This window comes from Zalophus californianus, chromosome 12 (assembly GCF_009762305.2).
Source record: "Zalophus californianus isolate mZalCal1 chromosome 12, mZalCal1.pri.v2, whole genome shotgun sequence".
Lineage (NCBI taxonomy): Eukaryota > Metazoa > Chordata > Mammalia > Carnivora > Otariidae > Zalophus > Zalophus californianus.
The window spans coordinates 27,044,169-27,068,868 of record NC_045606.1 but is presented as its reverse complement, the minus strand read 5'-3'; the positions used below and the strand labels follow the sequence as shown (position 1 = coordinate 27,068,868).

Here is a 24,700-nt window from a genome sequence, read left to right as displayed (position 1 = left end):
AGAAAAATTTATTTCCTTATTTGCATTTATCACATTTATTTAAATTTACCACTAAGGAAGTGTTAGATACGGTATATGTGTTTGTGTTTCTTTATTGGTTGAAAGTGTGCCCTTATTTTTTCTGATCAGTGTTTTATTTCTAGAATGAGGTTCAGCTGACCACGGTTAATTTTTTTTTAAATAAAAAGAGCCAACATGTTAATTTTACTTTTTACTTCATTTTAACTGTCTTAATTCATACATAGTATAATGTTTCTTAAAAAGTAGCAGAATGTAATAACAAAGAACCCAGAATACATAGCCAGACTGCATGGACTCCCATGTCTGGTCTACCACTTAGAAGATGAGTGATCTTGGGCAACTTACTCCACATCCCTGTTCCTCAGTTGTCTTGTCTGTGAGAGAGAGGTGACCATAGTACTTACCTCACAGCTTTGCTGAGAGGATTCACTGAGTTATTAAGTGCCTAGAATGGTCCCTAGAATGTAATGTGCCATCTACATATTTCTACCATGATTACTGTCTAAACTAGACATGGAATCAGCACAGAGTTGTAATGTACTGACATATCTAAGTGAGATGGAAGAGTCCTATGTATTTTTAGGGCTATTGAACTACATTTTAGAAACCTACATGGAGATATGAAGAATGAAGAAATGAACAAAATAGCCTGTACCCTAAAATATCTGTAATATAATAAGAGAAGATACATGCATACCCATTTGCCATATACAGTGCAATTTAAGTAAAACTGTGATAAATGTCTACAGTGCTAATAAAGAATCTGAAAGCTGGTAGGTGGGGGGTTCCTGGAGGAGATATAATTTGAATTGGACTTTTAATGATACTTGGAATTTCAATTTGTACAGATTGGTGATGGGAACAGAATGAGTAAAGAACAGGAATTTTAGAGCAGTTTAAAATAATGACTAATATCCGAAGTAGATAGGTAAAGTGGGGGGGGATGTGAGTGGTGAGAACAGGGTACAGAGTGAGGGTTAAGGATGGAAATGTGGTTGGGACCAGATCATGGAGAATATTGACTGCCGTGCTGTTGAAACTTAATCGAGGCAATGCAGGGGCTGGTGGGAGATTCAGAATATGTGCATACCATAACTAGAATTGTAGTTAGCATGATTACTTTAGCAGTAGTATGTTGGATAAATGGAAGGAAGAGCAAAATGGAGCCATGAAGCCAGTAAGTAGTAGGTGGAATTGAAAACCAGGTCTGTCTGTCTGAGAATCCTATGCTCTTTCCCTGTGTCACCGCACTGAGAAACAGATGACTGCTTTGGTGTGGACTTCATGTCTCCCAGCCGGGCTTCACTCTACCATTAGCCCTGCCTTTTATTAGGTGGTATTTCTTTCCTTTTGGTTCTTATTCCCTTAGCATGACTGCATTTTACCTTAGTAATGGTGAAGAACTAGTGGAATAGTTAGTTGTTGATGACAGGAATGGAGAAAACTACTGACTAGTATAAGAAGGAGCTGTTCCCCACTTGTTTACTTATGGCAAAGATTGAGAGCCCCACTGACTCCAGTATTCAACCATGGTAAGAGATTAGCTTGGCCATGGTCAGTCTTTATAGTGCCTTGCCATCTGTGCTTATGTGAGGGTTACTTCAGTTTCCTGAAAAACCAGTCAAAAATTTTCTCTGGAAGATAGATAGCAGTGCTAGTTTGAAGTATAAAATATTCTTCTCTCTTTTTCCATTTCCCAAAGAAATTGAAAGTAGGTATATTTATGTAAGTCCCATATTTTACGGGACTTCATAGACTATCCCATATTAGTAATAAACTTTGAATTTAACAGTCATCCATAGTTTTTCTCTAAGTTTCTAAATCAGGCTTTTTTCCTAAAATTACTCTCTCCATTATTATTTTAGGCTAACATTACACTACTTAATTTGGATATCTGTACATACAGCTCTTTCAGACATTTCTGTTTTTGAACGTATTTATATTTTTCCCATTTATTCAACTTTATTGCATCAAAAGTGAAAGAAATTCTTGTATTTTAGAATTTAATTTTTTTACTGAGTGGAAAAAGGCATTAAAATATAATTTGCATATAAATAGCAGATGGTATTTCACATTAATGTTAGCAGTTGAGTAAATTTCACGTATTAAAAAGGGCATGCATCAGGCCGATAATGTTCTTGTAGTAATAATATTGTCCTAGTTCAAATGCTTTGGCATATAAACATTTCAAATACAAATCTTGTTTATAGTGCAGAAGATTACAATTCTGGCATATAAACTACTTGAATAATGACAGTCATTATAATTAACTATAAAAGCATAAACACGAAATGATTATATGTTAGGTTAAAGACTACCATTTATAAACCATTAGGACTCTCCTAATGTGTTATACTCAAAATATATTTTCTTTTCATGATATTTATAGGACAAATAGTTTAAATACAGACTGATGGACACTGGTACTGTACGTAGATGTAAAATGTAGAAAGTAAAACTAAAACATAAGTACACATTTTTATTAGAATAATAGAGTTAGAGAATATCGTAGTTGAAATTATAATAGTGTCTAAGGTAGTTAAATATATTCCATGAAGAGAGATTTACTGGATTGATTATTTATTTATTTATAAGTGGAAATCTTTTTTTAGACAGTTAAATTATTTCTTCTTCTTGGATTTGTTTTCGCTTCCCTAAATCTCTCAGTGTTATAACATCTTGTAACAGTAAGTTGTTAAATCCTTAATCATAGCATAATTATGAGACTCACTAGGGAGTCCAGAAAAAATGGCTTTGTAATTTAATTTTTATTTTATTTTATTTTTCTCCTTTGAGGTATGCAAGAATAGTAAATTGCCTGGAAATGTGCTTTGGAACAATTAAATTGTATTACAGGAGTATTATGATGAAATGATGTGTATTTAACCTTTTGCTTTTTATATCTTTTTGGAACAGAAAATTTGGAAATAGCGTTACACCCTGTTGTTTAACTGCCTTTTAAAAATATTTTGTACAGAACAAATAGCTTAATTTGATGGGTTTTTGTTGATGCTAAACTCTGGAGCAGAACCAGAATACATCCTGACTTCCACAACAAATGAAGAAAATAATTTCCCTTGCTATCTTGGCAGGATAGTTGTACATGATGGCTTTAAAATAACTCCATTTTCATGAGGTCTTGCTCTTTCATCTTTTTTTTTCACATGAATGAACATTTGAGTGCCATCCTGAGCCTGTTAAGTGTTGTTAAAAAACCAAATGAAAACAACAAAACTTGAGTAAATCTATAATGACATGGTTCTTTGGAGAGCTGCTGCGTATTAAGACTTTAGGGTAGTAAGTGTTCATAATTTAATCTTCTGCATCTCTCCCATCCTTTCAAAGTGATCTGGTTGAGACCTTCTGTCTGTCTTCAGAAATCCCACCAGTCTTTCAAAGCCTAGATTTTTGTTAACATCCTACAGAATTTCTCCCTGATTAAACTGAATATTGTTACTTGTCTTGTTCCTTTGCCACTATTTACAGCAGTTTCACATCAGTGAAGCTTATCTCTCAAATGTTACTGTGGATGGACTTTACAAAGAATGTGGTAAAGGTGTATTGATTGATACAAGTCAATCAATAGACACTGAATAAGCAGTAACCACACTAAGGTGTTACTCCGCGTTGGGATTGTGCATTGGTAGGGATACAGAAATAAGACATTGCCTTGCTCTCTCTAACTTACAGATTAATAGGAAAGCTGAAGTTAAGTACACAAATCATAATATAATCCTAAGTAGAGACAGTAAGAAGAACAACATAGAGGATCAAAGGAGGGAGAAATATTTAAAAAGATACCAGGAAAGGTTTTGTCGTGAAACACTGTAAGATGTGCCTGAGAGAATGACTTTTTCTTTCCAAGAACAATTGACATTATTACATTTGCTGCTAAAAACATTACAGATTCTGACAATCCTTAGAAAAGCCATTTATCATATTCACTATCACAAAATAGATTATCTTGTGTTGGCGTCAAAACTGTAAAGGGTCTGAGATTTTACCTCACTTGTAAGATCGCAAGTTAGCATGTCACTGTTTCCTAGATGCTGCCAGAAGACATGAGACTCATGGTTCAGAGACAAAGGACTCTACTAGCCACATCATAGCATATAGCATGGCCGTCATATTTCCAGCAATTGCTTTGCCCCCTTAAGTCCCACAGGGGGTGGTACATAGCATCCCAGGTAGATGCTGCACACACAGTGAGTGTGTGTTATGCCTGATGAACCTCAAGCTTAGCAAACAGGAAAATTTTAGTAGGTGTGTTAGCAAACTTTTCAGCCTCTGTCTAGAGGGAAACATTCACTTAATTATCCTGGCCAGGAAACAAGTCTTTCATTTTCCCTGGAGGGAAGTTCCATCTCTACTTTGAAGCCTGTTTGAGAAGATAATGGGGAACAGAATCTGTCAGAAGATGTATAGAAATTCTGTAGAGAATTGCCCCCTAAACAAGGTATTCAAATATTCCTAGAAATAATTGTTATGAAGCAGTCAGGGGAATACAGGATATAATATGTTGTGGTGGTTTTACTGGTCTGGATATTATTTCAATGTTGAGAAGCTGAACCTGGTATATTTTTCTAAAGAATTGGTTGAGTTTTACTTTGAAATTGTGAAAATACAGTTTAAGAAGAAGAGCCCTGTATCTCCTAAATTGTGTTAAGAATATAAAGCAAGATTGGAAATTACAAGTGAGATATTCTCTGATTTATCGATGCTGATAACTGAATTCGTCATGAAAATCTTTCCAGTGATAGATGATCCTAAAATACATTTGTATTTATATTTACTTGTGTATATGTAATATATGCTATGTGTATATACAGTCCATATACATGTCTATACATATGCACATGTTCTAGCATATCCTTTTGAATAATTTATGCATCCACAGTAAAATCATAATTCCAAAAACAAATTGAATCTCAAGTGAAAATGAGTCTTAGAAATCACCTGAAAAAAAATCTCACCCCACATGCAAAAATCTTTTCCAAAATAATGGATCTGTGAAGTTTATAAATTCTACAGCCTCACTTCTAGGATGCTTACCCTCTAATGGTAGTAGCGACTCTGCTGAAGCTGATGCAGGGCTGCATCTGAACCTGACATTGATGTGATATGTGATGTCTTTCCTGACTCGCATATGATCCACTGCTGGATTCACTACTGCCGTCATGAACATTGATTCTGGGATTTTATGTGTGTGCTTTTGCCTTTTTAGTTGGTTTTCTTACATTTTTCCTTACATTGTCTTTTTTCTGTGTTGCAACGTAAATGAAAACACATGATTATTTTTTAAGTTTATGTACTGATGCTTGAACACCTGATGTTGAATATTGTAAGTAAGAAACTTTTGGGGGCCCATTACACTAATAAGAACATCAAAGTAATATTTTATACCTGTAATTCAAACCACAGAGTGCTTACTCCTATGATAATACATGTACTTATGTAAAAATCTTCATAATAAAATGCCTTTGACACCACTTTTATGCATTCCCAATATTATTTATGTATCAGGGACTGGATTTGGCTACATAATGTGTGGGTTAGTGATAAGCCTTTTTCAGTTCTGGCATATAAATACCTAGCATGTTATTTTATGGGGCACAGTTTTTAAAAAGAAAAGTTTAAATCGTGACCATATTTGGGATTCAAACATAAATATATCAGTTTTCAAAAACTAAAATGACTGCAGAGGTCAGTCAGGTAAAAGAAAAGTCTGAAGCAAATCAAAGTGTGCCTGGGCCATTTAGAGAAACCAGAAGTCTTGATTTTTATGCAAAATTTCTCATTTGTAAATGTTGGCCACTAATTAAAAGAAAGAGCGTGCTCACTAAATAAAAAAAAAAAATACCTCCTTATCAGCAATATCTAATATTTAGTTTGATACCCAGAATGGTTTCTCAGGCTAGCAGAGCACAGAATGGGATGGTGGCGGGTAGAAGAAGGGGAGAAGTCAGGGAGAGATAATAGGGGCCTTAAGGGGACAGACTGCCATGGATAGGAAAAGAGTCTGGCTGACTAACCCAAGCCTGAACAATAATAGTCTAATGACAGTAAACACTGACCCTGGGTAGTAGAAGGCTATACCTAGACCCTTTCCCTGGGGACTTTGGAGCGTCCTGAGGAGGAAAAGTTTATTTGTAGAAATAGTAATCTCTTGAGAGGCGCCCCCTACTCCTTCACCAAAATGTTAGCTTGAGAACAGAAGGTGATTGCCTAAAAAGAAGAGAACCAAAGAAATATTGATGTAGCCTGGCTCAAAGTGTCATGGAGGCAGGAGAGGAAGAGACGACATCTTAGGAGTTCTGTACCCTAGTGCATATGGATCTAAGGTGAAATCCTTTGTGAAAGCAATGAAAAAAAGTTACAGGGTGTTCTGGTCAGAGCCAATATTCCTCCAAACAGTCTGTTATCACCCAACCAGTAGGAAACCATGAAGATGACACAATAACATGAGATGATGCACTCCAGAATTCTGAGAGAGACACAAGAAAGGGGGCCAGTTGAGCTTTTTCAGCCTGATGGGAGAGGGTAATTGACCCGCCAGATGTGGGGATAAACTATTAACTTGGAGGCTTAAGGTCTTGGGCAACTTAACACTAGCTGTACTTGCTCAAATGGATTACATTGATGTACCACGTTTTGGGGCTGGACGTAGAAATGTACATTTTGTTTTGTTTTGTTTTTAAAAGGAGCTCCCTAGATAATAATATATCTTTGATAAAGTTGTGGTAAGGGTTTAATTGAGTATTGAATCTGAGGTGCTTAGTACAAAAATTAGAAAGCCGATTAATTCAAGTATCAGTGAAGATACGGGGATATTGCTGGTGGAGTATGAATGGGTGGCCGTTCTGGAGAGCACTCTGGCACTGTGTTAACAGATTCAATATATACTTACCCTAAGACCCAGTAATTCTACTCCTGGGTTATATGTACACCAACCCCACTCCACTGATTATGCATACCAATAATGCTCTTTTACTGATCTCGGAGGGACAGGTACAGAGATGGACCGTGTTTGATATGGTGGAGATCTGGAGGCAGTCTGGGTGTCCCTCCAGGACATAGGAGTCATACATCCTTTAATCCCTCATTTAGCCAGCATAACTGAGTCCCCACACACCAAACTCTGGGCTAAGTGGTAAAAATGCAAAGGGAACTCAGGGAGGTGCCTGACTTGGGAAGATGGTCAGGTTCAGGGGAAGGACTGGATGGTGGAGGTTACGGCAGGTTAAGCACAGAGCACGGCTGCTGGAAGCGTGGGTGACCTCTGAAGGGCTGAGTCTTGAGGGAGCGTTCAGAAAGATTTTTTTTTAAAAAACTAAGTTTTTGCATGAAATAAAAGCTCAGATGTAAGTGTCTTCATTAGGCAGATAATGATATAAAGAAGATAAAGTCTTGATTTATCTTCTCAGGAAATGGAACAAAATGAAAACGTGTTGGGAACACAGCAAAATGGTTTTTCAGTGTGGTTTATTTTTGTATTTGCATTTGCATAATGGTACATTATCTTTTATTTCAGATACACTGGCCTAGTACAGCACTAAAAATAGAAGAATGCATAATGAAAGGAAAAGATGAGGTAAGTATTACTCATTGTAAATTAAACACATCATCAGTTCTGTCCCTGGTCAGTCACAGGGGACTGACTCCCTAACCTCTTATTTGCTCCCAAAGGCATATATACAGTTCATGCAAGAAGAAAAAAATATATGTACACATATCCAAACAGAAATAAACATTGTATAGAGATCATTATTTATAAGTTGATTTCAATATGAAGTTAGAGTAAAGGGAGCTGAGGTGCCTCTAGATCTTGGTTTTGGTTTTATTACATATTTATCAACTCAGATTTATGAATTTCTTCCACTAATGCTTATTTCCTACATATTTAAAAAAATAATTTCAGGTAAATTTTTAATTCAAGGGAAAGCTAAGTGTATTCTTTGTGAGATTTCATTTTTCTGTGATTAGTAAAGTAGAACCAAATGAAGAAACAAAAGGAGAAAAAAAACAGAAAGGAGAAGGCAAAGGCAATAAGCATGCTTTACCTATCCCACCATGTGTTTAGGGTCTTTCCTTCTGGAAGAATCGATCTTCAGTCTCCGTAACTTCCCCGCGGTGCATGAGGTTGTATAGGAGTGGCAGCTCTGACCCATTTCCGAGCCCACTAAAATATGCACGAAGGGACTTTTATGTGCTAGGAGTCGCTCTGATGACACAAGACACAGCTTTGGAGGAAGGCATGCACATCTCCTTTTGAAAGTTAACTCATCCTTTTTTTTTTTTCTTTTTTTAGTGAGAAAAAAATACCATGTAAAAGACTAACACACGTTATACCAAGTTCTGAGTCTCTGTAGCAACTGGGTCACAGCCAAGGAGTGAGTCTTGCTGCCTTAGTCCACAGCATGATGCTGACTAATCAAACACAGGCTTAGGCTATGTCAACCTAAGCCCAACAGAGCCAAATTGTAGTCTAATCCGCTCATTCTAGGTGTGACAGTGTTTCATGAGATGGAAAGCAGGTGCTTATAGTGATAGGAGAATAGAATATTTTCCCCATGCCTGAATGATCAGATTTTTCCAGTGGTATGGGTCAGCCTGAGAATAAATGCTACCTGAGTGGGAAATTGAAGAAAATCTGTCTACGTGCTCTGGATAATCAGGTTAGTAGTACATTGCTCATTCTGAGCAAGGGAATGCTATAATCTGAATCATTTCTGGTCAGATGGTTCTGGTGGCTTTTTCACCCAATACTGTTCTGTGAGAGATTTTAAAAGTCATAATCTGCCCTTATAAAACATTGTATTTACTGCCTACTGCATGTATTGATTTCAGAGTAACATTTAGCATTAAAAGAGTTTAGTATTTTGTAATTTATTTTAAATGAAACAGCAATACCTAATTTACCAGGAAGGTGTTTTCTAGAATTAATTCAGACAAGTTGGTTTGAGCAGTTTTAAACATTTTTCATTTAGCATATTGATCATAAAACTCACCTAGTGATTTATATAGTAAGATTTGTTAAGCATATAATATATATTTGGGACTGTGTTTAATTAACCAGGGAATACGAAGAAGTGTAAAATAAATATTTTGTCCTCAAAAAGTTCTAGTTGAATCCCGATGTAGGCAAACTAGAGCTCCTCAGCCAAATGTGGCCTGCCATCTGTTTTTGTAAATAAAGTTTTATTGGAAGCTAGCTGCACACATTCATTTTGGATTGTCTGTGACTGCTTTCATGCCATATTCACAGAGGTCAGTTGTTGAGACAGAGACCAGTTGGCCGTTCGAACTAAATATATTACTCCCTGGTCCTTCATAAAAAAAAATTTTGCTGATTCCTACACAGCAGTCTTATAGTAATAGATGTAAAATGTTATTTCTCTTGGTTAGCTTTCTATGAATTTATTTGAAAATTCCCTTTGAAAGTGCTTTGCATGAATTTATGGATTTGAAGATAGGACTTATTTTTCCAAACATCAAAACTCTGTAATGCCTTAAAGTCTACATATGTTTCTTTAAGGGTAGTGAAGCCTTCTCTAATTATTGGTTTTCTGACTTTGTATGATTCATTTGTTTATACGCACTTGAAAAAAAATAACAGCATTGGGAATAACTTAGTGGAACATGCATATCGCTATGCAAATCTTTGTTTGAATAAATTTCTGAACAGCACTTTTTTTTACTCCCCGGTTATAACGTGCTAGAATACCTGAAAAATGATACAATCCCATTATAAGTGTAATTCATGTGGTGAGGCTAAAATGTGCATCGGTCAACCAGTCTATTCTTCCACTGTTTCTTGCCTCCTCTAGCCAAGGGAGACTTGAACATGAGATTTGTGGGGTTAGGGAAAACAGAAATCAAAAAAAGGGCTAAACTTTTTTTTTTTTATACATTAACAAATTTCTTCTTTCTGTTTTTCTGCTTTAGAGTGAATGTGCAAATTATGTTCGCGTTTTGCATCACTATAATAGGACGCACCTTCTGACCTGTGGTACTGGAGCTTTTGACCCACTTTGTGCCTTCATCAGGGTTGGATACCATTTGGAAGTAAGATAATTTCATTCCTGTCAATAAAAGTCATGCTTAAAAGAACTTTTTTTTTTTTTTAAGAAAGGTTGTGGCGTTTTCTTTGGTGAAAAAGAAGAGCATTTGTGATATACTGATGAAGTTTTCCCAAGTCAGAGAAATTTCTCCGGACCTTTAAAATCCTTGTCAGCTATAAAACCTCTGAATCATTCAATTCTTTATGTATTCATTCTCTGAACAGCTTCATTCACTTAATTGTGCACTTAAAAATACTTCTTCATATCAAACTATGTTCTCTCTTGTGTTCTTACATAAATTTTATTAATGTAACCACTGAACTACAATGTACATATATATTTAGAAATAAATTTATATAAGCAATATTACTACATATAGTATTTTACAGAGGTTATGCAAAGACTTATTGATTTTGTAACTATTCTTTTTTTAGACCCCAGCTGGAGTTGGGGGGTAGGGTGGATAACAAACTGACTGAAGTTAAATATTAGTAGGTGAGAGCTATATGTCCTAGACCCCACTACTAGGTGATCAGCATAAAGAAAACAGATCTCGAAGAGAAGAGAAGAGAGCAAATCTCAACTGGATTCTGTCACACATAAAACACTGACTAAAATGCAGGCTTGAAGATCAATTAAAAAAATATTATCTGCTACCTTTTTTTATGTCAGAAGGCAGAATCCTACAGGAAGATGGGATTCAGATGAAACAAACATCTAGGGGTGCTTGGGTGGCTCAGTCGGTTAAGCGTCTGCCTTCGGCTCAGGTCTTGATCTCAGGGTCCTGGGATCCAGCCCCACATCAGGCTCCCTGCTCCACTGGAGTCTGCTTCTCCCTCTGACCCCCCCTCCCCTGCCCCATCCTGTGCTCTCTCTCGCACTCTCAAATAAATAAAATCTTAAAAAAAATAAAACAGACCTCTAGATATTCTGTAGTGAAACAGCTACAGTCTCTTGATTCTTATACTCTGTTTATGAAAGCGCAGCACTGACCCTAAAATATTTTCAGCCACCACATATAAAGAATAACATTCATTTCACTGGTGAAAAATCATGTTTGATATCCCTTATACTAGTTAACACTCAGGTGTGCATATAATTAGTAATATCTGAAGGGCTTAGTTTAGCCGTCTCTTGAGAGCGCCCCTGATTGAGGTACTTCAGCTGCTAAGTGTCCTTATAGGCAGGATTTTTGATTAGCATATTTTAAATGTTAACTAACCACCTCCACTTGTAGATTAAAGCTAAGGAGCATACACAGACACATCGAGTGTACTCACTGAATTATTTTAAAGGATCAATACAGTTGATCTACTGGAAGAACTTTAAAAAGAGATGTGTAAGGCAAATCAGCCCAGAGAAGGTCAGAATATTTACATGTAGCAAAGTATACAGACAGACATGTATACCTATATGGGAAGCCAGAATATATACATTTTGTGGTGCAGATCTATTGGCAACAGATCCTCTCAGTTTTCATTTATCTGAAAATGCCTTGATTTCATTTTTATTTCTGAGGGTATTGTCCCTGGATATAAAATTTGGGGTTCACAGGTTTTGTTTTTGTTTTTGTTTTCTTTCAGCATTTCAAAAATACTTTATTGTCTTCTAATCACTTTCTGACGTATATTCAGGTTTCTTACATATTGATATTACCCTGTTTGGAATCACTTTATCTTTCAAGATTTTCTCTTCATGTTTGCTTTCAGCATTTTTTCCATAGTATGCCAGTTGTGTGTGGTGGTGGTGGTGGTGGGAGAATGATATTTATAGTTCTTGAAATACTGAGACTTTTAGATATAAAAGCTTATGTTTTGCATCAAATTTGGCAAATTTTTGGCCATTATTATTTCGGATAATATTGTTTCATGCTCTCCTCTCTTTGAGAGTTGGTGTGTGCACACGTGCATATGCGTGAGCTAGTGTGTGTATGGCATTATGCCACAAATCACTGAGATTTTGCTCATTTTTATTCAGTCTTTGTTTTCTCTGCTTTTCAAATGGGATAAGTTCTATCCATTTATTTTCAAGTTTATTAATCCTTTCCTCTGACATCTCTAGTATGCTGTTAAGCCCACTCCAGTAATGGTCAATATAGATAATGTACTTTGCAGGACTGAAACTTCCATCTTATTTATATTTCATTTCTTTAATGAGCAAGTCCCCATATTTTTAATTCATCATGACTATATTTTTCTTTAAGCCCTTGAACATATTTTTAAGAGCTGTTTTAAAATCCCTATTTGCTAGTTTTAACATCTGGGTCAACTTAAGGTAAGTTTACACGATTGCTTTTCCCTCTTGACTATAGATCATATTTTCTTATTTCTTCACATGTCTAGTAATTTTTATTGTGTACCAGACATTATGGATCATATGTTTTCAAGACTGTGGACTTGATTATCTTTTAAAGAGAGTTGATTTTTATTCTAGCAAGCAGCTTACTTGTCTGGACTCAAAAATCTCTTGTGATGGGCGGCAGCCAAAAACCTCTTTCAATTTTCCAGACAGTGCTTTTTATGCTCTGCTTGCACATGCAGTCAGGTGTCAGCCAAGGATTTGGGAAAGAATGTATACATGCAGTTGAGGGTGCCCCCCTCCGTTTCTGGGTATCTCCTCTTGCATTTCAGCTGCCCTGGTACTTTTAAGTCTCTGTTCTCTGACTTTCCAAGCTAGTAAGTCTGTAGTTTTCTGCTTGAGTTCTAGCCATTCCTCACCATATGGGTTAGGGGATTTCCTTGAGTGAAAAACTCTCTAGTCTTTGCTCTGAACTGATCTCCATTTTTTTAAAATAATTTTTAAAGAAATTACTAGTTTATCATCATTACCTGTGTGAGAGTCCAGACAAGCTGATTGTCATTGGTAGAAGTGGAACTATGTGTAATTCATCTCCGTACATGATATTGAAAATTTTTCTCATGTAATTATCTAAGTAGCAATATGATTGACAATGCATTTTGGAAAAAAAATCTGCATGTGTCATGAAAGGAAATCGTGGATAGTAGGATAATAAGAATATTGAAATATTTATTCCCAAATCTCCATGTGGAGGCTTGATAACATTCTATATGAGAGAATGAGAAGTTACACATTATTATAGGTAAGGAAAATACTTAGTTTAAAAAACACTGAGGCAGGCACATACGGGATAGGTTTGCGGACATTAGTCGGGTTGGTTGGGGGAACATCAGAAGATAAAACTGGGGCCAATTGGCATAGGATTTTAATGCTTAGACAGTGGCATTTTATAGTTACTTCCAAAGACAGCATAGAGAAGATGAAATTTGAGCAGGCTGAATGACATGACACGACACGAGTAATATTTAGGATTGATTCAAGCAGAGAGAGATGAAAGGCAGAGGGAAATTAAAGAAGGCGATTACAGGAGTCTGCAAGATCATGAGGATATTTAATAGTGTTGTCACAATAGCAAAGGAAAGGAAGTGTGGAACTGATGTGAGAAACTGCTCAGCGGGGGAGGTTATATAACAACATTTTATTGGAAGTTACTGACTAAAGGGAATTAAAAAACAATTCCAGTTTTATTTCTTGATGATTGAGAAGAAAAGCAAGAGGGAGCTCAAGAGGCAGAGTAGGTTTTGTGAACACATAAAAATGTGCTCAGTATTTCTCAGTTATAACTTCTTCATTTCTATGTATAGTTATTTGAAAAATTTACCTGCATGCTGGGAGAGGGTATTATCAGAATAAGTTGAATTATTGAACCCTGGGTAGTTATTTGTCCCTGGATGAGTCTCCTCTCTCTTTCTCACCCCACCTCCATCCACCCCTCCATCTTATTCCTTCCCTCTCTCCCTCTCCCTTTATCCACGGGCTTGGAAAATTCCATTATTTAGGTGGCAGTGCATGTCTAGGGAGTATCAGTGTAAATAGAGACTGAGCAGACAGAGTAGTATAAGGCAAATCAGGTTAGTACAAAAATTTATAATCACTCAAAATAGGATAAAAATACTATAAAATGATAGACAACATCAATGCTACAGAGAGGGCAGTTTTGCTAAAGGAATGAGTAATTAGAATGTCAGAGATTAAGAAGTGACTGAATAGTGACCAAATAAAGACCAAATAAAAACTGCCTATTTAATCCAGAAATAAAATTGTTAAGGGGAAAAAATAAGGGAAAGATATAAAAAGTGTAGGAGTGTTCAAAGAAAGTTTTTCTTAGGCTAGCAGATAGAGGAAAGTTAGTTATCAAGTAACAGAATGTGGCCACTTCTTGCAGATAATGAGGGCCGGGTGGGAAGTAAGTTTGCTGAGGGGGGGTGCTGTGGGATATTTAGTAGAGAGGTCTCATCAACAGTTGGATGTGAAGGGCTATTTCTTCAGGAGAGAGACCTGAGGTAGAAACACAGATTTGAGAATTAATAGTGTGTGTGTGTGTGTGTGTGTGTGTGTGTGTGTGTGTGTGTGTGTGTGTGAGAGAGAGAGAGAAAGCTGAAATCTTTAGGCATGATATCATTGGCTAAGAAGATAATTTGAGTAAAAAGGGAAAATAGCTAAATATGGAGCCCAGAAACACCAAAACTTGAAAGGCTGGTGGAGGAAGACATGCATTCTCTCTGTCTCTCTGTCTCTCTCTCAAATAAATAAATCTTTTCTTTAAAAAAGGAGGCCTGGGTGGCTCAGTCCGTTAAGCATCTGACTCTTTATTTCATCTCAGGTCATGATCTCAGGGTCATGAGATCCAGCCCCACATTGGGCCCTGTGCTCAGCAGTGAGTCGGCTTGAGATTCTCTTCGTCTGCCCCTCCCCCTGCTTGTGCTTGTGCTCGCTTGCTCTCTCCCTCTCAAATAAATAAAATAAATCTTTAAAAAAAGAACAGAAAGCCTGGTGGAGGAAGAAAAACCCACAAAGGAGATTAGAAAGGAGTGACGAGGAAGTTTAGAAGGAAAATCAGAATGAGATAGCACAAAAATAAAGGAGTGATCACCAAAGTTAGAAGTTTTGAAGAGTCAAAGTGCCATTGGACCTAGAAAGTCTTTGGAGGCATTTATGAGAGGAGTATCAGTAAAATGTGCATGCAAACTGTGGTCTTCTGGCATCAAAGATTAAAGCCAACTTTCTCTTGAATCACTTTTATCTCTTTCACATTGCATTATTTTTAATTTTTTATTGAAGTATAATATAAATACAAGAAGTATGCAGCATGCCAATAAATGGCTAGATCATTTTCACAAATGGAAGACCCGTTTCTTACAAGTACCCAGGTCAAATCCATTATTTTTATTTTTTGTTTTTATTTTCACCTAGGGCATAAACTCTTGGGGTATTTTTTCTAATATGTCCCTTCTAGTTTAGTCTTCAGTTTTAAAATTGTTTTTCCTTCCTGGGCTTTTTTCCCCATAATTCTTTAGTCTTTCAAAGTTAATTTTTTAAATTTTCTTTTTTTTTTTTTTTTGAATTTTTCTTTTTCCCTTTTTCAACCAACATCTTATCAGTCCCTTTTTTTAAAAACCTTTTTTACTGGGGCACCTGGGTGGCTCAGCATTAAGCATCTGCCTTCGGCTCAGGTCATGATCCCAGGGTCCTGGGATCGAGCCCCACATCGGGCTCCCTGCTCCACGGGAAACCTGCTTCTCCCTCTCCCACTCCCCCTGCTTGTGTTCCTTCTCTCGCTGTGTCTCTCTCTGTCAAATAAATAAAAAATTTAAAAAAAAATATTTTTTACTTTTCATTTTTAGAGTCATATTCTATCCCTTCATAATAGTTAACCTTATTTTTGGTATGTATATATATAAGTTGTTCTCTCTTTGAAATTTTGGGATACAGTTGCTTCTAACAGACTAAAATATACTTTAAATCTCTAGTGTATGGCTTTGTTCTAGTCTCCTGACTGATCACATTCTCTCCCTTTATTTTTTTAATTCCTCTTCTTTCCTTTTTCAACCAACTTCTTATCAATTCCTTTTATAAAATCTTTTATAATTTTCATCTTTACAGTCATATTCCATCCCTTCATCATATTTACCCTTATTTTTGTACATATATAAGTTTTTCTTTCTTTAAAATTTTGGGAGGGACTTTCTTCTAACAGACCAAAATATGCCCGAAATCTAGTGTGTGGCACTGATCTATGCACCAGCCTGATCATATTTGATCATATTCCTTTTTTTTTTTAATCTTTTTCTTTTTCTTTTTTTTTTCTTTCTTTTTTCTTTCTTTCCCTTTCTTTTCCCCTGGTTTCAGGTCTCTTCTGATTTGTTCAGTGTATATTTTTCTGGGGTCATTGTTACCCTGTTAGCATTTTGTTCTCATTCATCTATTCTCCTCAGAACAAAATGACAAGACAGAAAAAAATCACCTCAAAAAAAAAAAGAACAAGAGGCAGTACCAACTGCCAGGGACCTAATCAATACGGACATTAGTAAGATGTCGGAACTACAGTTCAGAATGATGATTTTAAAGATACTAGCTGGGCTTGAAAAAAGCATGAAAGATATTAGAGACACCCTTTCTGGAGAAAGAAATAAAAGAACTAAAATCTAACCAAGTCGAAATCAAAAAGGCTATTAATGAGGTGCAATCAAAAATGGAGGCTTTAACTGCTAGGACAAATGAGGCAGAGGAGAGAACTAGTGATATAGAAGACCGAATGATGGAAAATAAAAGGGAAGCTGAGAAAAAGAGAGATAAACAACTACTGGATCACGAGGGCAGAATTCGAGAGATAAGCGATACCATAAGATGGAACAACATTAGAATAATTGGGATCCCAGAAGAAGAAGAAAGAGAGAGGGGGGCAGAAGGGATATTGGAGCAAATTATAGCAGAGAACTTCCCTAATGTGGGTGAGGAAACAGGTATCAAAATCCAGGAGGCACAGAGAACCCCCCTCAAAATGAATACAAATAGGTCAACCCTCCGACATCTAATAGTAAAACTTATGAGTCTCAGAGACAAAGAGAAAATCCTGAAAGCAGCTCGGGACAAGATATCTGTAACCTGCAATGGTAGAAACATTAGATTGGCAACAGACCTATCCACAGAGACCTGGCAGGCCAGGAAAGACTGGCATGATATATTCAGAGCACTAAATGAGAAAAATATGCAGCCAAGAATACTATATCCAGCTAGGCTGTCATTGAAAATAGAAGGAGAGATAAAAAGCTTCCAGGACAAATGAAAACTAAAGGAATTTGCAAACACGAAACCAGCCCTGCAAGAAATATTGAAAGGGGTCCTCTAAGCAAAGAGAGAGCCTAAAAGTAACATAGATCAGAAAGGAATACAGTAATAGTCACCTTACAGGCAATACAGTGGCACTAAATTCGTATTTTTCAATAGTTACCCTGAATGTAAATGGGCTAAATGCCCCAATCAAAAGACACAGGCTATCAGATTGGATTAAAAAACAAGACTCATCGATATGCTGTCTGCAAGAGACTCATTTTAGACCCAAAGACACCCCCAGATTGAAAGTGAGGGGGTGGAAAACCATTTACCATGCTAGTGGACTCCAAAAGAAAGCTGGGGTGGCAATCCTTATATCAGACAAATTAGATTTTAAACCAAAGAGATGAGGAAGGACACTCTATCCTTTTTATTTTAAAGTCTTTCCTGACTTCTGTCATCTCATTTTTGAGTTTTTCTAATTTTGATTATGGTTTATTTCATCTGTCATTTTCTTAATTTCTTCTAAATTCTATTGAAATAGTTATGGTTGGTTCTAATTTGTTTTTGTGGCTTTTTTTTTTGACAAACCTTTGTTGTCTTTGTAAATGTTAATCTGTTTCTTATTTTTTCTTACAAGAACATTGTACTGGATTTAGCTGGAATCTTTCTTTGTTGCTCATTTTTATATAAAATTCGTTTTCCTGAACTTTTAAAAGGGAAGTGTGGAGTAGAATAAATGTCTAGTACCTTCATGTTCCAGAACTCACCATTCTGTTTTGTTTTATGAAGTGTTAAAAAAAAATATGGAGAAGTGTATAAAAGTGCTTCTCCTGGCTATCATCTCTTTATCTTTTGTCAGGATATTGCTTTTTCTCTCACCTCCTGTATCTTTTTCTTAGACAAATGGTATTCTCATTTCAGCAGTTTCTTCTTGGAAGGGAGGTGGGCTGGTGACTTTTGAGGGTTCATAGAGCTTCAACCTTCCCACAGACCTCTTGCAGTCACCCACAGATTAACTCAACAGAAATTCCTCCAGGCTCAGCTGATGTTCTAAAGCGATGCTATGCTCTCAGGGAGCACTTGGAAATCTGAGAGTTCTTTTTTCTCAGGTGTATCAAAACCTGGTTGCTTCTCTCTGCAAGATACCAATACCCTCTGTGGTTTATAGCTTATGGTAGTTCATCCACCCCTGCTCATACCCGGGGACTCATGGAGAGGTCTCAATAGCCAGTTTTGCTCCAAGTGTGGTCAGTGAGCTTTTGGTTTTGCATTCCCAGTCAATCCATCTATTTTTCTGGGAGAATTTAGAGAGAGTAGAATGTATGCCTCTGCTGGTATCCTTGCAGAAGTTCACAGTACCATTTTTTTTTTTTAAGACTTATTTATTTATTTCAGAGATAGCACAAATGGAAGGGGCAGAGGGAGAGAGAGAATCTCAAGCAGACTCCATGCCGAGCACAGAGCTCAAAGTGGGGCTCGACCTCATAACCCTGAGATCACAACCTAAGCCGAGTCCAAGACTCAGATGCTTAACCAACTGCACCACCCAGGCACCCCTCACAGTACCTTTCAAATCGTGAAATGCTATATGAATATAGAGGAATACATAAAATACCACACATTTGTGTCTCCCTCTAATTTTACTCACCTTCCAAAGAAAATGGAAATTATGTGTTGAATGTAGAGGTTCAGATAAAAAGAAACAGAGGTTTGGGTATAAAATACGTATCTCACGTTTTCTGTGAGGCAGGAGTCCAGGTACGATTCAGCTGGCTCTACTGCTCAAGATGTCTCCAGGACTGCAGCAGCCTTTCTGGAGTGCAGTGTCATATCTCAAGTTCCTGTGGTGGTGGACAGAATTCAGTTCCTTGCTCATCTGTAGGATTCGAGTCCCCTAGTCTTAACATCTGTCACCTTCACAGCTCGCAGAGGCCACCTGCAGGTCCTTGCCACAGATGTTTTAAGAGGCTGTTTCTGGGGGAGGCAAAGCAAGGCCAGTGAGTAGGGTGAGAAATGAAGTCATTTGTTTCTAAACTTTGCCAGTGACTCCCCTCTTAAAAGAAGCCAGCATTCCTCTTTGGGAGCATCATCAGGATTAAGGGATGAATGTGTGGGCCATCTTTAATGTTTGTCTGCCCAAACTTGGGAAAATATGATTATCCTTGTGGGCATAAGCATTTGAATATAGATTGAGTCCTATGTCATTAGTGTAGGGTATATTTTCTCAGTGTATTTTTATTGAAAGCCTATTTATAGCAATTTTTAAGTATGCAGACTGAATTAGCCATGCAACTATGCTTGGCACCAGACACACTCAATAATGCACTCCTTGATTTTCAGTGTAGAGTTCTGACACATTTCCTCCAATGCAACTCAGCTATTTAAGTTGGGATATTATCAGCTTCAAAGTCATGAGGGTTACACATATCCCTCATTCCAGTATAAATCTCTTTGAAAATGTGTTAGAAACTGTATGCAAGTAGTGTTCCTAGCAATTAATCCATGTTTGTACTTCACAGACTGAAAATTTGTACTCTAAATATTTTATAATATGCCACTAGGAGATTACAATTTAGACCTAACAGGACTCTTGCCTTTTAGAGTCACACATTTACATATTACATAGAGACATATTTACATATTTACATATTACATAGAGACATACATCTTTGCATATTTACATATATTAACATATTTTACATATTATAGTCATATACTTTACATGCATTTGCATATTGCGTTCAGAGTTTGGACTCTGTATTTTCAATAAATATTGAAAATATCGAGGAGTGCCTGGATGGCTCAGTCGGTTAAGCGTCTGCCTTCGGCTCAGGTCATGATCCCAGGCTTCCGGGATAGAGCCCACCATTGGGCTCCCTGCTCAGTGGGGAGCTTCCTTCTCCCTCTCCCTCTGCCTGCCGCTCTCCCTGCTTGTGCCCTCTCTCTTTCTGTGTCAGATAAATAAAATCCTTAAAAAAATTTTTTTCAGGCAGTAATACCTAAATATCCAAAATAGATCAAAACATACATGTTATGAATACATGGATTTTTTAATCAAATATATTTTTTGTCAGATACTTAATTTATATTTGTTTCTTAGTTAAATTTTAGTTTCTGCATATATAGTACAGAGTAAAATTCCATTGGATAGCCAACAGAACTAGTAACAGTTTCTAGAGGTTTAAAAAATTACCCAGTAGAATTTTATATAGCAGATGTTAGTACTTTTTTTACACAACTCTGGTCGGTATATCTGTGCATTTAATGTTCTTTGGGTTTTTCACAAAGAGATATGTATATTTTTATTTCACGAAGTATTTTGTTTAATACCAACTCTTGCTACACCCAGCTTCTAAACCCACAAAATTACAAAGATTTTTATTTTTAAAATTTTTTTAAAGATTGTATTTATTTGAGAGAGAGAACAGAAGCAAGAGGAGGGGCAGAGGGAGAGGGAGAAGCAGACTCCCCGCTGAGCTGTGAGACTGATCCCATAGGACCCTGGGATCATGACCTGAGCCCAAGGCAGCTGCTTAACCAACTGAGCCACCCAGGTGCCCCACAAAGATTTTTAAATTTTGTTCTTTCAGTGGCTTTCTGTTAGATCCCTGTTTATTTCTGTTTGTTTAAGTGCAGTTATCTTAACAGTAAGTGAAAAAATGTGAAGGGTAATAATTTTACAATAATTTTGTAAAAATCAAGGGTGGATGTTAGCCATTTGAATAGAAAAAATATATGAAGACTGCTTCAAATATTATGCAACATTTATACTTTCAGGTAATTTTTATATATTAAACCAGTCTTTAGTTAACAAAAATGTCCAGATTATAACTCACATTTTTATAAACCTGTTGGTCACATGTTTTGTAGGTTAACCCAGGTTGTAATTTCCTGATCCATTTCTGTGAAAGTATATAGAAATGTTTTATTGATTTAAAAATTATGGCAGTTTTTTTATGTTCTCATTTCAAATAAGTGATTAAAAGGCAATATGTATCACCCTATGAAATCAGGTTTAGGTTTTGTTTTGGCCTCACTCTACATTTTTCATTCTGTGAACCAGGTGCTTGTTTATGTATTTTTGACTGAAAATGTAATGAAAATTATGGCATGAAAGTAGACATTACTTTACAATAATACTTTGGGTTTTTTTGCAGCAGAGAGAATGGAAATATTTCACGTGTTAAAATGCTTATTGAAAACTAAATGGTGGAGGGGAAATTATATTATACTAACATAGTAATTTTCAAAGATAGTCTGTCAATAGTTCTATAAAAAAAGACGACATCAATCTTCTGAGTAGGTCAAGAAGCCTCTTTCAGATTTAATGTTGCGCTGTATCAGCACTTACTACTTAGAAACTAGCATGAGGAGATGTGTAAATAGAACCAATATTTTAAAAGAAGTGATACATTTTGTCAGCTGGGTCCTCAAGTCATTTTGTACATTGTTTCTTCTGCCTTATTTACTGCAGATCAAAAGTGAGTATGGTGCTTTCATCAGGAGCCTACAGTCTGTTATTTTTGTGATGTTTCAAACCCCTAAGGTTATTTTAAAATGTCTCCAAAGAGAGGGATTGTTCCTTCAGGACCTTTTCTTCTGTCACTCTTAATAGTGAAAGCTGCTTACGCGATCTGGTGGGACAGGAAACAGGATTCCTTGTGCTAGTTTTTTCCTGATGATGATTCCATGAAAGCTCTTGGAAAGGCAGGCTGCTTGACACACTTTACTTATATGTTATGGCTCTCTGTTTTGCACCCTGAGTGTGAGGCAGTTGGTAAGAATCCTGTCTCTCTCCAGCTCTGTGTGCTGTGAGCAAGGGGAAGGTGCAGAGAGAAATTGGGTGACGCCGTGTTGTCGAGCAGCTTCCCTGTTGGCCCCTGGGAAACGAGGGAGCAGAAGAGGCTGATGTTGGGCCAGAGCTGTACTAAGAAAAGAACTAACAGGCCACATCCACAGGGAGCAGAGAGCGCTGCTATAGGGCTTTGTTTCCCCTTAAAAATATGAATACATGGAAGAAGTCAATAAAAAAGTGAAGGTGCTGCTGTGCCCACTTTGGCTCACCTCTTCCATGGCATCTCTCTGTTCATACTTGGACGCTGAGTTTTCCAAACATGGGTGCCCATGTGTGTGTAACAGCAACCAAACAAAAAATGTTAAACTCCGCTTCAAGTTCTGATTTTGTTGATTTGAACTCAGAAGTATTTCATGGACATTCATTATATGCTAGGACATAATAATACTATCTCATTCACTTAAATGGCTGCATGGTAGTTCATAGAATGAATCATAATGTATGTAATGAAGCTTTTTATTTTTAAATGGTCGGTCCCAAGGCCACTGTGAAGCAGAGAATGAATGTGGTGCTTGGGTGGTTGGGCACCTAAAGGGCAAATTTCCTTGCTCCTCGTGGCTCATGGAGCAGTAAGCATTCATGTCTCCTTAGTTTAATCAGATGTTAGAAACTGGCAGCCCTGTGCCTGATTCAGCTCACAGCTGTGCTTTATGTGTCCCAGTGTTTGTTGTTTGTTCTCTAAAGAGCCTACTTTTGAAAGCTGGTTGGTTTCACATTGTAAATTGTGAGTCCCATTGAACTGACATGAAAAGAAGCAGTTGGTGCTAAGTAGTTGCTGCCGGACTCCTCACACGGGGGCATGTTATTAACAGTGCTCCACGGTCCCCGTCACTGACACGCACTCCCGAGCTCTTTCCTGTCTCTTATCTCCAGCTGGTCCTGACAGATATTTGCATTTGCTCCCCAAGCACTAGAACAATTAGGAGCTTACCCCCAAATCCTTAAGTGCTTAGAATCTAGTAGTCATCCAGCAACCTTGGAATGAATGAATGACTGTGTGGACTAATGAATTAATGAATGGGTTTGTTACATTCCTACCTTGATGTAAAACTCTATTTAGGGTACTGAGAAGTCCAGCTTGAGAAATGCGTGCAAGTGATCAAATAGAATTTTTAAGTACCGTCCCCCACACACTTTTTTTTCTTTTCATTATGTAGATTTGCCCACTCTTGAACATGTTTGTGATAAAATAATAATAGACATTTGTTTTTGCTTCTCTGGTCTTGAGAATATAAATTGGGCAGCATGACATAGATAGCAGAAACCTTCTCTAGGTACGCTTTTTTGTTAACTTATAAAATGCAAACTGAAAAGTGTACAGATCAAAAAATCATATTCATGATTAGTTTTTACAGATTGAACACATCTGTGTAACCAGTCTCCAGATCACAAAATAAAACATCACCAGCACCCCAAAATCTCTGCTCCCCACCTTTGTTACTATTCCCTGCAAATAACCACTATTGTGATGTCTATCACCATAGATTAGTTTTGCCAATTTTAGAATTTTATGTAAATAGATCACACAGCATATATTTTTTTGGTGTCCAGCTTTTTTTGCTTAATAGGATAGTGAGATAAATCTGTGTTGTGTGTCATTATAGTTCCTGCATTCTCATTGCTATGTAGTATTTCTTTGTATAGATATACCTCAATTTACCCATTCTCCTTTTGCTGATTATTTGAGTCATGTACAGTTTTGTGCTATTATTGTGAACATTCATGTGCATGTCTTTTGTTAACATTTGCATATGTTTTTGCTTAGTATTTCCTGGGAGTAAAATGAATGCATCATGGAGGATACATCTGTCTAGCTTTAGTAAATACTACCAAACTGTTTTCCAGTCATTGTACTGATTTCATGCCGTCCAGCATATGAGTGTTCCAGCTCCTTCACGCTCCGCAGACAATACTTGACATTGTCTTTTTTCCAGCCATTTTGGTGGGTATGTAGTGGTATCACATTGTGGTTTTGGTCTTCATTTTCCTGATGACTAATAAAGTTGAGCATTTTTCATATTTCACTGAAGCTTAGAATTTTTTGAGTTACTCTTGTAATGAAATCTCTGGCTGGCCAGTGAAGAGTGGTTTGACCTTTGCCACATGGGTTGTTGGAGGATTTTATGAGGGAGCAAATACAAAATACGCAGGTCAGTTTTGGAGAAAATAATTATCTATCATTGATTATTATCTATCACCAATAATATGACCCCTTTCTTTGCTTTTCAAAACTGATAGAAAATTTAAAATAAGGGTTGGAAATAAAATTGGGAGGGAAAATGGTGGAAGAGAACTGTTGGATTATATATAAAGAGATGGTGGGAGAAGAGGGAACAGGGAGGGCAGTAAAACTAATATTTCCTGATAATGATAATAGCCTTTTTGTCAACAAAGGTAAGTCTATGAGAAAAGAGTTCTATAGTTCTCACTGGAAGGGACAGTGTAGACATTTATGGCCTGAGCTTTGGATTCACAAATACCTGAGTTTTCATTTTTTCACTGTAACTTAACTAGATATTTTACAGGGTTATCCATTACACAGTCATCAGTCATTAGAATTAAATACATTAAAAATAAATATAAAAACATTTTAAGTATAAAAATAGAATATAAGTCACGTATAAATAAA

The 24,700-nt window shown here is 36.8% G+C and overlaps 1 protein-coding gene across 1 annotated transcript in view; it reads left to right on the top strand.

Annotated features, from left to right (window-relative positions):
* Positions 1–24,700, top strand: part of SEMA3E (semaphorin 3E) — a 242,219-nt gene that overhangs the window by 144,910 nt on the left and 72,609 nt on the right. Inside the window, 2 exon segments of the mRNA XM_035723379.1 lie at positions 7,553–7,612; positions 9,967–10,086. Coding sequence (XP_035579272.1) covers positions 7,553–7,612; positions 9,967–10,086 — 180 coding nt within the window.